The sequence below is a fragment of the Vipera berus genome, assembly GCF_964194415.1.
Source record: "Vipera berus genome assembly, chromosome: 7".
Classification (NCBI taxonomy): domain Eukaryota; kingdom Metazoa; phylum Chordata; class Lepidosauria; order Squamata; family Viperidae; genus Vipera; species Vipera berus.
In genome coordinates this window covers 2,084,992-2,098,969 of record NC_138209.1, presented here as the reverse complement: position 1 = coordinate 2,098,969, position 13,978 = coordinate 2,084,992, and the positions used below count along the sequence as shown (strand labels likewise).

The following is a 13,978-nucleotide window of genomic DNA, read 5'->3' as shown; positions in this document are numbered from 1 at the left end:
TCCTCCTCCTCCTCCTCCTCCTCCTCCTCTTCTTCTTCTTCTTCTTCTTCTTCTTCTTCTTCTCTTCTTTTCTTCTTCTTCTTCTTCTTCTTTCTTCTTCTTCCTCCTCCCCTCCTCCTCCTCCTCCCCTCCTCCTCCTCCTCCTCCTCTTCCTTCTTCTTCTTCTCTTCTTCTTCTTCTTCTTCTTCTTCTTCTTCTTCTTCTTCTTCTTCTCTTCTTTTCTTCTTCTTCTTCTCCTCCTCCTCCTCCTCCTCCTCCTCCTCCTCCTCCTCTTCTTCTTCTTCTTCTTCTTCTTCTTCTTCTTCTTCTTCTTCTTCTTCTTCTTCTCTTCTTTTCTTCTTCTTCTCCTCCTCCTCCTCCTCCTCCTCCTCCTCCTCTCCTCCTCTTCTTCTTCTTCTTCTTCTTCTTCTTCTTCTTCTTCTTCTTCTTCTTCTTCTTCTCCTCCCTCCTCCTCCTCCTCCTCCTCCTCCTCCTCCTCCTCCTCTTCTTCTTCTTCTTCTTCTTCTTCTTCTTCTTCTTCTTCTTCTTCTTCTTCTTCTTCTTCTTCTTCTTCTTCTTCTTCTTCTTCTTTCTTCTTCTTCTTCTTCTCCTTCTCCTTCTCCTCCTCCTCCTCCTTTCTTTTTCTTTTTCTTTCTCTTCTTCTTTTCTCCTCCTCATCCGCGTCCTTCTCCTTCCCCAACATATAAATAACTTCAAGCACCAATCACCCCAAATTCATTTGCCTAAAGGCTTCGGACAAATACACGGATGAGACAAAGAGCCTCCATAGACAGAGACCATCTACCTCCAGAACCATCTCAACCGCAGCATCTACTCTCCTGTTTCCTTAATTCCAGGGAGAAAGCTGTGTCTAGGGAACCCGTCCTGCCTGAACTCCATCTCAGCAAATCTAATTCTGAAAGTAAATTAACTTGGATAAAAAGGGTCCTTCCTTCCAAGAAACGACAACCTCTCCGGGGCCTTCTTAGAAAAAGACCCCAGACTGGCTGAAGGGGCTGAAAAGGGGGTGGGCAAAAAGAGAGATCAGATAGTAGGGGTGGTGGTGTTATGTCCACCGTGGGTGGGTGGGAGGCTTCTGAGCCCCCCAAGGCCCGCAAGGCAGGAGAGGGGAAGCCGTGGGGGCAAACAGCAGCCAGAGCAGCTCCTGCATCCTTGTCAAGCCATGATTAATGGCTGCAATTTGGTGGCTGCCTTTAGCTGTCACTCGCCATCTGAAGCCCCCCCCCTCTTTCCGCCAGCTGCTCTCTGCTCAGAGGCATTAGCAGGCTTTCCCAAGGACGGCGGGCGGTGCAAAAGCCAGAGGCACCCAGACACCACGGCAGGAGCCCAGCGGTGCCCTCGTGCCGAGGGTGGGCACCAACTTCTCCTCCGACCTTGAGGAAGCCCTGGTTGCCCGTGCCATCCCACTTCCCTGCTGGAAGTCCCTCCAGGGTCCCTTTTCAAGGAGCGACGTGGGGGAAAAAATAATAATCCAAAAAAAAAAACAGATCCGCGAACCACTAAAAGCCCAAAAAAAAAAAAGTTAGAACTAGTAGCCAGCACGGATTGGTCAAAAAGAGATCACGCCAAACTAATCTTATTTCGTTCTTCGACAAAGTGGCTAAACCAGTGGGCCAGCGAAACGCAGTGGACGTAGTATAGTTAGATGTCGGTCAAGCATTCGAGAAAGTAGACCGCAACCTACTCCTTGTTAAGCTAGGAAAAGGCGGGTGGGATAAGACAACATTCACCACCAGACAGATCCGTAGCTGGCTGGCCAACCGTACTCAGCGAGTAGCCCTCGACGGCGCTACTACATCCCCTTGGAGAGAGGAGTAAGCAGTGGGGGACCACAAGGCTCCGTCTCGGGCCCAGGACTCTTCAACATCTTCTTCGTCAATGACTAAGATGAGGGAATGGAAGGGGAACTCATCAACTTTGTAGGTGACACCAAACGGACAGGAACAGCCAACAGCCCGGAAGACAAACTCAGGATCCCAAAAGAATCTCGGCAAACTCGAACGATGGGCCTTGTCCAACAAAAAGAGTTTCAACGTGGAGGAAAGCAAGGTTTTACATTGAGGCAGGGGGAAAATAAACACAAAAAAACCCAACGGTACAAGTAGAGATTTCCGTCGCTAAGCGAGACAGTCGTTAGAGTGAGTTTTGTCCCAATCTGGCAAACTTTCTTGCCGCAGTTGCTAAGTGAATCACTGCAGCTGAGGCGGGGAGGCTGCACACAGTTTGTAAGTGTGAAAGCGGGCGTGACTCACTTTTCCCAGGACCGTCGTAAATTTGAGGGGTCACTGAAGAAATGCTTGTAAGTCGAGGACTATCTGCAATGTGGGGTGTTGAGGGTGGGTGGGGGGGGCGCGCGTTCTTTTCCTTTACATTTTGCTCTTGTTCTTAGGATTTAGGGCCGTTACGTCTCACTTAGCAACGGAAATGTCGGGCTCCGTTGCGGTCGTACGTTGAGGACTGCCAGCATTTTTTTTTTTTTATCTTTAATCACACCTTGCGGTCACTTCGACCCCCACCTTGGCCACCGCCATCTTCCCTTTTTCAAACCAAAACCACCCCTGAAGTAAAAATAAATAAATAAATAAATAAATGCAGGAAAACAAGCAAGACTTCAGGACTTCTAAACGCTTCCGCAAGAAACGAATCGATGTGAATGGGAATAGAGCTGGGAGGGACCCTGGAGGTCTTCTAGTCCAGCCCGCTGCTCGAGCAGGAGAACCGATATCACGACGAGAACAACAAGACACAACTCCCTGCAAATGACAATCCAAACCAGCAGATAAAGAACAAAACCAGGTTTACTCAATATGTTTTTTCGTTTTTCGTTTTTCCTCTCATTCTCACCAGAAAATTCAACAACCCAGGACGGGCTCCTGTTTTTCCCCTCCAAGTTAAAACCGGGAGCAGCGCCCGGCGAGAACTCTCCCAGTGCGGCTGTGTTCGACGCAACGACACAATGGGAAGACGCTTAAGGGGAGAGAAGGGGGTCCTACCTTTGGCAAACGTTCGGGGTCCCCGGGATGCCGCGGGATCACCTTTTGGAGGCGCTGGAAGCCATAATCAATCGTTGGCTCATTCAGGGCTGCGGAGGGAAAGGAAGAAGCTATCAGACTGGCAGCGGGCGAAGAACGACAGGGAGTCCTCAGCTTACGACCGTTTGCGACTTTGGGGTGTAGACCTCAAGGCTATTCTATCGCCAGAGCCTGTTTGCTTTGGGCTTGAAGGCACCAGGGTAGAAGCTGGGAGACGGCGAGTTCTAGTTTTGCCTTAGGCACAAAAGCCGGTGAGTTCTAGTCCTGCCTTAAGCATGAAAGACAACTGGGTGACTTTGGGCTGATCACCAGGAGACCGTGAGTTCTAGTCCCGCCTTAGGTATGAAAGCCGACTTGGTGACTTTGGGCCGATCACCAGGAGACGGTGAGTTCTAGTCCTGCCTTAAGCATGAAAGACAACTGGGTGACTTTGGGCCAATCACCAGGAGATGGTGAGTTCTAGTCCTGCCTTAAGCATGAAAGACAACTGGGTGACTTTGGGCCAATCACCAGAAGACAGTGAGTTCTAGTCCCGCCTTAGGCATGAAAGCCGACTGGGTGACTTTGGGCCGATAACCAGGGGACGGTGAGTTCTAGTCCTGCCTTAGGCATGAAAGCTGACTGGGTGACTTTCTTGCTTTCTCAGCCCAGCCCAGCTTGCAGGGTTGTTGTTGTGAGGAAATTAGGAGGAAGACGAAGGTGTATTAGATACATTTGCCTCCCTGAGCTATTTACAAAGATAATAAGGCAGGATAATAGTAAATAAGTAAGGATCAATAGCAAGCCCAGTGCATCAGGGACCCCTGCCCCCTTTACCTGGATCCCCTCCCAGAGACACAGGGGCAGCTTCCTTGAACTTCCTCCTCTTCCTCCTCCTCCTCCAGCTCTGTTCCCCACCCCCAAGCCCAGATTGGCATGTGCTTTGTTACTACACTGGGATGAAGATGGATTGCTTGATTTAGTGTAAACATATGCTACGATTTCAGTTCTGGGCATCCTCCCTGCAACCTTAATTGCTATTGATTTCCCAGGCTCCCTTTGCTGCCCCCACCCCCACAGACCCCTTTTCCAGGCCACAGCATGCATGATTAGCCATGCAATGAGAGGGAGGGGGCAGCACACCCCTCCCTCCTGGCTGGGGTTATGTCCAGGAGGGCCGTCAAAGATTGGCGTGTGTGTGTGTGTGTGTGTGTGTGTGTGTGTGTGTGTGTGTAGATTCTTGGCAGTGGTCCCATCTTATTATTACTGTTGTTTTGCATGTACACTGAGAGCTTCTGCATTGGAGACAAACTCCTTGGGTGTCTAATCACACTTGGCCAAATAAAGAATTATATTCTGTTCTGTCCCTTCCTTCCTCTCTATCCATCCAACTACTTTTCTTTCTTTCTTTCTTTCTTTCTTTCTTTCTTTCTTTCTTTCTTTCTTTCTTTCTTTCTTTCTTTCTTTCTGTCTGTCTTTCTTTCTTTCTCTTCCTTCCCTTTCTTTCTTTCTTTCTTTCTTTCTTTCTTTCTTTCTTTCTTTCTTTCTTTCTTTCTTTCTTTCTTTCTCTTCCTTCCCTTTCTTTCTTTCTTTCTTTCTTTCTTTCTTTCTTTCTTTCTTTCTTTCTCTTTCTTTTTTCTTTCTTTCTTTCCTTCTTTCTTTCTCTTTCCTTCTCTTTCTTTTTCTTTCCTTCTCTTTCTTTTTCTTTCTTTCTTTCTTTTCCTTCCTTCCTTCCTTCCTTCCTTCCTTCCTTCCTTCCTTCCTTCCTTCCTTCCCTTCCTTTCTTTCTTTCTTTCTTTCTTTCTTTCTTTCTTTCTTTCTTTCTTTCTTTCTTTCTTTCTTTCTTTTCTTCCTCAGCCATCTCCCCTACAAGGTGACCCAGGGATCTTTTTACCTTTGAGATTTCCTTGTGGTCTCCCATCCAAGGAACACTCAGTTACATTAGTGCCACCTAGCCCTTGGAATAGAGTCAGTGGGGCAGACGCCTGCGCTTGCAGTCATTGTGTGGGGGGGCGTTTCATTGCCTGGCCCCTGGCCAACAGCTTTGTGACTCAACCGGCCCCTGGCAGGAGCCGTGGATGTCTCTCTCTCTCTCTCTCTCTCTCTCTCTCTCTCTCACTCATTTTTTCGTGCTGTCGTCTTCACTCTCGCCTGGCTCTTACCTGTGTAAACAAAACGCCCAGGTGCTCCTTTGCAAAACTGCTTCGACTTGTAGGAAAGCGTCACCTCCACCACGCCGGGGATGTGCCGGGGCGGCGTCTGGACCCGGATGGCATGTGGCGTGATCAACTGTTACGGGGAGAAGACGACGGTCAGACCAGGAGGGGAAGCTTTGCAATAAGGAAAGGGGGGTTGGGCAGGGGAGAGAAGCCATGGATGTTTGAGGCCGGTAGCCATCTCCTTCTCCTCTTCCTCCTCCTGCATCCCTTCTCCTCCTCCTCCTAATCTTCTCCTTCCTTCTCCTTCTCCTCCTACATCCGTTCTCCTTCTTCTCTTGTTCCTCCCCTTCCTTCTCTCCCTCTTCCTCCTCCATCTCTTCCCCTTCTCTATCTCTTCTCCTTCCTTCCTTCCTTCCTTCCTTCCTTCCTTCCTTCCTTCCTTCCTTCCTTCCTTCCTTCCTTCCCTTTCTCCTCCTCCTCCTTCCCCATCTGTGGGGTTTATTGTCCCTCACTCTAGGCCAGGGGTAGGCAACCTTGGCTCTTTTTATGATTTGTGGACCTCAACTCCCAGAAATTCTGGGAGTTGAAGTCCCTAAGTCATAAAAGAGCCGAGGGTGCCGACCCCTGGCCTAGGCCACACTTCTCCCTCCTGGCCACTCCACTTGGGAAATACTCAAGTGAAATACTCCACTTGGGAAATACACTTGGGAAATAGATAAGGAGCCACAGCAGTGGGTCAGAGAAATTTCCTTTTAGGAGGTGGAGAACGTTTTTTGAATGTGGCTGACTTTGCCCACAAAGGGGGTGCCAATAACCCCCAGCCCCCCCCCCCCCCAAATGAGGAAGGTGATGTGGCTCGGACCTGAAAACGTAAACTATTGACGCCTTAAATTTGTTTTTTTCTTGGCAACCAGAAAAAGACCCAGTTTCCCCAGGGGCCCAGTGACAGGAGCGCCAAAACCTATTTTCAGCTTTGGAGCCGAAGCAGACCCCTGAAGCAGCTGCTGGTTTGACCCCAGACCAAAAGCCGCTCTTTGGCTGAATTTCTCTAACTTTTACATTGTTTGGCCCGCTGGGGGTGGAGGTGGGCTTTGCGCCATTCATGCCTGCAGTTAACTTCATCTGGATTGCTTCTGCAAACTCTTGTGGGAGCAAAAGCTGAAGCCAAGACAAAAAAAAGGAGTGAAATCAGCCTGAGACTTTTTGCATTTGGCTGGGACTCAAAGGTCTTGCACTGGGGAAGATGGGAAGGAAAGGAAGAGAAAGGGGGGAAAAAGGGGGGGGGGAGAGAAAAGGGAAAAGGAAGGGAAAGGAGGGAACAAGACATAAATTGGTGGGATAGGAAGGGAAAAGAGAGAGAACAGAGGGGGAGGTAGAAGGAGAGGAGAGGAGAGTAGAATAAGAATCGAATAGAATAAAATAGAATAAGAAGAATGGAATGGAATGAGAAGAGAAGAGGAGAGGAGAGGAGAGGAGAGGAGAGGAGAGGAGAAGAGAAGAGAAGAGAAGAGAAGAGAAGAGAAGAGAAGAGAAGAGAAGAGAAGAGGAGAAGAGAAGAGAAGAGAAGTAGAATAAGAATCGAATAGAATAAAATAGAATAAGAAGAATGGAATGGAATGAGAAGAGAAGAGGAGAGGAGAGGAGAGGAGAGGAGAAGAGAAGAGAAGAGAAGAGAAGAGAAGAGAAGAGGAGAAGAGAAGAGAAGAGAAGTAGAATAAGAATAAAATAGAATAAAATAGAATAAGAAGAATGGAATGGAATGAGAAGAGAAGAGGAGAGGAGAGGAGAGGAGAGGAGAGGAGAGGAGAGGAGAGGAGAAGAGAAGAGAAGAGAAGAGAAGAGAAGAGAAGTAGAATAAGAATAGAATAGAATAGAATAGAATAGAATAGAATAGAATAGAATAGAATAGAATAGAATAGAATAGAATAGAATAGAATAGAATAGAATAGAATAGAATAGAATATGTGAAGTGGAATGGAATGGAATGGAATGGAATGGAATGGAATAGAATAGAATAGAATAGAATAGAATATGTGAAATAGAATAGAATAGAATAGAATAGAATAGAATAGAATAGAATAGAATAGAATATGTGAAATAGAATAGAATAGAATAGAATAGAATAGAATAGAATAGAATAGAATAGAATAGAATAGAATAGAATAGAATAGAATAAGAAGAATGGAATGGAATGAGAAGAGAAGTAGAATAAGAATAGAATAAAATAGAATAAGAATAAGAATAGAATAAGAATAGAATAGAATAGAATAGAATAGAATAGAATAGAATAGAATAGAATAGAATAGAACAGAACAGAACAGAACAGAACAGAACAGAACAGAACAGAACAGAACAGAATAGAATAGAATAGAATAGAATAGAATAGAATAGAATAGAATAGAATAGAATAGAATATGTGAAGTGGAATGGAATGGAATGGAATGGAATGGAATAGAATAGAATAGAATAGAATAGAATAGAATAGAATAGAATAGAATAGAATAGAATAGAATAGAATAGAATAGAATAGAATAGAATAGAATAGAATAGAATAGAATAGAATAGAATAGAATAGAATAGAATAGAATATGTGAAATAGAATAGAATAGAATAGAATAGAATAGAATAGAATAGAATAGAATAGAATAGAATAGAATATGTGAAATAGAATAGAATAGAATAGAATATGTGAAGTGGAATGGAATGGAATGGAATGGAATGGAATGGAATGGAATGGAATAGAATAGAATATGTGAAATAGAATAGAATAGAATAGAATAGAATAGAATAGAATAGAATAGAATAGAATAGAATAGAATAGAATAGAATAGAATAGAATAGAATATGTGAAATAGAATAGAATAGAATAGAATAGAATAGAATAGAATAGAATAGAATAGAATAGAATAGAATAGAATAGAATAGAATAGAATAGAATAGAATAAGAAGAATGGAATGGAATGAGAAGAGAAGAGAAGTAGAATAAGAATAGAATAAAATAGAATAAGAATAAGAATAGAATAAGAATAGAATAGAATAGAATAGAATAGAATAGAATAGAATAGAATAGAATAGAATAGAATAGAATAGAATAGAATAGAATAGAATAGAATAGAATAGAATAGAATATGTGAAGTGGAATGGAATGGAATGGAATGGAATGGAATAGAATAGAATAGAATAGAATAGAATAGAATAGAATAGAATAGAATAGAATAGAATAGAATAGAATAGAATAGAATAGAATATGTGAAATAGAATAGAATAGAATAGAATAGAATATGTGAAATAGAATAGAATAGAATAGAATAGAATAGAATAGAATAGAATAGAATAGAATAGAATAGAATAGAATAGAATAGAATAGAATAGAATAGAATAGAATAAGAAGAATGGAATGGAATGAGAAGAGAAGAGAAGTAGAATAAGAATAGAATAAAATAGAATAAGAATAAGAATAAGAATAGAATAAGAATAGAATAGAATAGAATAGAATAGAATAGAATAGAATAGAATAGAATAGAATAGAATATGTGAAATAGAATAGAATAGAATAGAATAGAATAGAATAGAATAGAATATGTGAAATAGAATAGAATAGAATAGAATAGAATAGAATAGAATAGAATAGAATAGAATAGAATAGAATAGAATAGAATAAGAAGAATGGAATGGAATGAGAAGAGAAGAGAAGTAGAATAAGAATAGAATAGAATAGAATAAGAATAAGAATAGAATAGAATAGAATAGAATAGAATAGAATAGAATAGAATAGAATAGAATAGAATAGAATAGAATAGAATAGAATAGAATAGAATAGAATAAGAAGAATGGAATGGAATGAGAAGAGAAGAGAAGTAGAATAAGAATAGAATAAAATAGAATAAGAATAAGAATAGAATAAGAATAGAATAGAATAGAATAGAATAGAATAGAATAGAATAGAATAGAATAGAATAGAATAGAATAGAATAGAATAGAATAGAATAGAATAGAATAGAATAGAATAGAATAGAATAGGAAGAACGAGAAGAGAAGAGAAGAGAAGAGGCGAGGCAGACAAAGCAGAGGATAGATAAAGGGAAATGGAGGGTAGTAAGAAGGAAGAAAGGGAAAGACAAAAGAGGAAGATAAAGCTGAATCCAGAAACGGGGGGGGGGCGGGGGGAAGCGGGGAAGCAGGCAAACTCACCTCACTCCAGACCAACATGGTGCCGAAGACCACCTGAAGCCCATCAAAGAAGTTGTCCCCGATCACAATCACGGTGGCCCCTCCCGTCGTCCAGCCTTCACTGGGGCTGATGGCTTTGATGCAGGGCGTGGCTGCTTCAGGAGGGGAGGGGGGAAAGAGGGGGGAGCAAAGGGTCAGGAGTCCCCCAGGAGGAGAGAAAAGACCCTCAGAAAGAAGGGGAGGGGAGGGAAGCAGGGCAAGGACGGGGGGGGACACCAAAGAGACCACGGGTCCCGCTCGCAACTCAGAGGAGATCAATCCTCTTGGAAGGAACAGCAGCCTGATGCGCCTTCCTCTTAATTAAGATCCTCAAGCCAAGCCAGCTTGTGGCCAGCATTGGCTGGAAAAGAGGTCATGCTAAACCGGGGTTAGAGATACCTGGCTTCCATGCCTGGTGGGTGTTCTTCTGCCTACAGGTAGGCCTCAACAGTTCATTTAGCGACCGTTTAAAGTTACAACGGCCCTGGGAAAAAAGCGACTTAGGACCTTTTTTTCACACTTATGACCCTTGCGGCATCCCCAGGGTCACGTGATCAAAATCCGGATGCTGGGCAGCTGTTCACATTTTATGACGGTCGCAGTGTCGCCGGGGGTCACGTGGTCCCCTTTTGCGACCTTCTGACAAGCAAAGTCAATGGGAGAAGCCAGATCCACTCAACAAATTAGTGTTACTGATTTAACACGGTGGCAGCATTCCAGTATTTGGGGGGCTGCCACCAAGAAGAGGGGGGGGTCCACTTATTTTCCAAAGCACCAGAAGTCAAAACAAGAAGCAACGGATGGAAACTAATCAAGGAGAGAAGCAACCTGGAACTAAGGAGAAACTTCCTAACAGCGAGGACAATTAACCAGTGGAACAGCTTGCCACCAGAAATCGTGGGCGCTCCATCCCTGGAGGTTTTTAAGACGAGACTGGACAGCCTCTTGTCTGAAATGGTATACTATAGAGTGTCTGCTTGAGCAGGGGGTTGGACTAGAAGACCTCCAAGGTCCCTTCCACCTCTATTGTGATATTATTATTATTATTATTATTATTATTATTATTATTATTATTATTATTATTATTATTATTATTATTATTATTATTATTATTATTATAAAGGTAAAGGTTCCCCTGCACATGCGTGCTAGTTGTTTCCGACTCTAGGGGCCGGTGCTCATCTCCGTTTCAAAGCCGAAGAGCCGGCGCTTGTCCGAGGACATCTCCGTGGTCATGTGGCCGGCATGATAGACGCCAAAGGCGCACGGAACGCTGCTACCTTCCCACCGTAGTGGTCCCTATTTTTCTACTTGCATTTTTACGTGCTTTCGAACTGCTAGGTTGGCAGAAGCTGGGACGAGTAACAGGCGCTCACTGTTACGCGGCACTCGGGATTCGACCCGCCAAACTGCCGACCTTCCGATCGACAAGCTCAGCGTCCTAACCCACTGAGCCACCACATCCATTTTTTATTATTTTTATTTATTATGGTTATTATGATATTATTATGATTATTAAGGGACTTTTGTGGTTTCTGGTGTGCAAAACTGAACCGTGTAACAGGCCAGGGGGTACCTTCTGAAGGATCCAACCGCCGCGCCCGGCGTCCATGTTTGGAATTGTTGTGGACAAACATGTTGTCGGACACGGCAAGGACATGACCGTCTACATTCACCGTCGTTGACACCACCACCTGCGGAGAGGGAAGCATCAGGAGGAGACGTGCGAAAGACAAAACAACCAGAAAGAGAGCTTTGAGGATGGTCGGGAGAGAAGCAAACGCGGGGGCAGCAGTGTTAGAAATGTAGCTGTTTGAAAAAAGCATCCTTCTATTGTTTGGGTAGCCGGTTGCTGTTGTTTTGACAAAATTTAACTTTTATTATTAAAGTAGCGAGAGAGATTAGTAAGAGAACAATGACTTCCAGAGAATGCAAAAGAAAATATGTAAAAGAAAGCCAGAAAGAAACCTCCCCTCCAATAAAAACCTAAATCTGTCTCTTTCTATATATATATGTGTGTGTGTGTGTGTGTGTGTGTGTGTGTGTGTGTGCACGCATGTGTGTGTGTGTGTGTGTGTAAAACAGAAAGACACACACACACATATGTGTGTGTGTGTGTGTGTGTGTGTTAAATGTTTGTTAAGCATTCAGAATACGCTTGCTTGGTCCCAGACACAGGACAAATCTTATTTCCTATTTCAGCCTAGCCCAAGGCCATCTACAGGCAGTAGCCACAGCAGTGGCAGCTCATATTTGTGTAAATTTTTTTTGTTAGCAAGCCAAAAATTTTTTACACACACACACACACACACACACACACACACACACACACACACACACACATAAAGGGGATATGTATACACACACACGTGTGTGTGTGTGTATGTGTGTGCGTCTTTCTCTTCTATCCTCTCTCTCTCAGAGAGCTATTTATCCTCTATCATATAAGGCCGCCTGCTTGGACTAGAAGACCTCCAAGGCCCAGCTCTATTGTGATTGATCTTTATATCTACATACAGTATCACTTCACTCTATCCTGCCCTGCCCTGTCCTGTCGTCCTTTGTCTGTCTGTCTGCTTACTTTCTTACCCACCTACCTACCTATCATCGTTATTATTATGGTTCATCACAGTCAGATGTTGAGATCTATCTATATCTCTCTCTCTATCATCATCTATTATCCATTATCTATCATATACCTTTCATCATCATCACCATCTATTCTGTCTGCCCATCTCTCTCTCTCTCTCTCTCTCTCTCTCTCTCTCTCTCTCTCTCTCTCTCTCTCTCTCTCTCTCTCCATCTATCATCTCTGTCTGTCTGTCTGTCTGTCTGTCTGTCTATCTATCTATCTCTATCATCTCTGTCTTGTCTGTCTATCTATCTATGATCTCTGTCTGTCTGTCTGTCTGTCTGTCTGTCTGTCTGTCTGTCTGTCTGTCTGTCTGTCTGTCTGTCTATCTATCTATCTATCTATCTATCATGTCTGTCTGTCTGTCTGTCTATCTATCTATCATCTATCTATCTATCTATCTATCTATCTATCTATCTATCTATCTATCTATCTATCTATCTATCTATCTATCTATCTCTATCATCTCTGTCTGTCTCTCTCTCATGTCTGTCTCTGTCTGTCTGTCTGTCTATCTATCTGTCTATCTATCTATCTATCTATCTATCTATCTATCTATCTATCTATCTATCTATCTATCTATCAATCATCTATCTATCTATCTATCTATCTATCTATCTATCTATCTATCTATCAATCATCTATCTATCTATCTATCTATCTATCTATCTATCTATCTATCTATCTATCTATCTATCTATCTATCTATCTATCTATCTATCTATCTATCATCTCTGTCTGTCTGTCTGTCTATCTATCTATCATCTATCTATCTATCTATCTATCTATCTATCTATCTATCTATCTATCTATCTATCTATCTATCTATCTATCTCTATCATCTCTGTCTGTCTGTCTCTCTCTCATGTCTGTCTCTGTCTGTCTGTCGTCTGTCTATCTATCTATCTATCTATCTATCTATCTATCTATCTATCTATCTATCATCTCTGTCTGTCTGTCTATCTATCTATCATCTATCTATCTATCTATCTATCTATCTATCTATCTATCATCTATCTATCTATCTATCTATCTATCTATCTATCTATCTATCTCTATCATCTCTGTCTGTCTCTCTCATGTCTGTCTCTGTCTGTCTGTCTGTCTGTCGTCTGTCTGTCTATCTATCTATCTATCTATCTATCTATCTATCTATCTATCTATCTATCTATCTATCTATCTAATCTATCTATCTCTATTCTCCTCCCTGCAGAATATTAATTTTGCCTACAAAATTAGTAGTCCACATTGGCTGGACTACAATACCCATTGCCCCAAACACCAAGTTTGGGAGGGCACAACTGGACAATCCTCTGCCTTCGAGGTAGGTAGCCAACCCTCTGACTACATATTAACCAAGGATGGTCAGCGGGGCACAAAAGCTGCCATTTTCAAATGCCTTGACAAACGAGCACAAGCCACGATTCAAAAGCAAGACCATTTGAGGATGAAAAAGTGGCACATTTTTTTCTCTCTTTTTGTCTTGCGTTGGCCATTGGCCGGAAATCTAAAAGGAGCCGAGAAGGGCTGTGCAAAGTCAGGTTTGTGGGCCAGGACTCCCCAGGTATCCCCCAGCCCTGGCTAGCTAGTAGCTTCATCAGTTTGCTTGTATAAGCATATGGTAATTGTGACATTTTTACATGATTAACAGCCATGCCAATTTGCATAGCCTCGGTGCCAGGCGGCCGGGCGGTTGCTAGAGCAAACACACCCACATTGATGAGCACGCTTGAGCCCCAGCGCTGCAAGAGAGCAGCGTCCGGGACCAAGAAGAAGAGCCGGTGTCCTTCAAAGCTGCTGGACTTTCAGAGGACTGGCCAAATATTTTAGCTCTTTGCATTGGCCACCTGGATTACAGGTGGGGTGTGGCCGGGGTATTGTTTGCTTCACTGACCTTTGCTTAAACAATACCCCAATCAAGGAACTGCCAAACAAGCTAACACTAAATGGCCCAACCGGAGAACTTC

General features: G+C 43.2%; 1 protein-coding gene across 1 annotated transcript in view; it reads right to left on the bottom strand.

Annotated features, from left to right (window-relative positions):
* Nucleotides 1-1,766: 1,766 nt before the first annotated feature.
* LOC308670952 (transcription factor COE1-like) overlaps nucleotides 1,767-13,978 on the bottom strand; it is a gene marked incomplete at both ends in the record, with an annotated part of 66,894 nt that continues 54,682 nt past the window's right edge. The window contains 5 exons of the mRNA XM_081332793.1: nucleotides 1,767-2,009; nucleotides 2,994-3,082; nucleotides 5,174-5,300; nucleotides 9,362-9,495; nucleotides 10,956-11,073. Of these exons, the coding sequence (XP_081188919.1) occupies nucleotides 1,767-2,009; nucleotides 2,994-3,082; nucleotides 5,174-5,300; nucleotides 9,362-9,495; nucleotides 10,956-11,073 (711 nt within the window). The remainder of the gene's footprint in view (nucleotides 2,010-2,993; nucleotides 3,083-5,173; nucleotides 5,301-9,361; nucleotides 9,496-10,955; nucleotides 11,074-13,978) is intronic.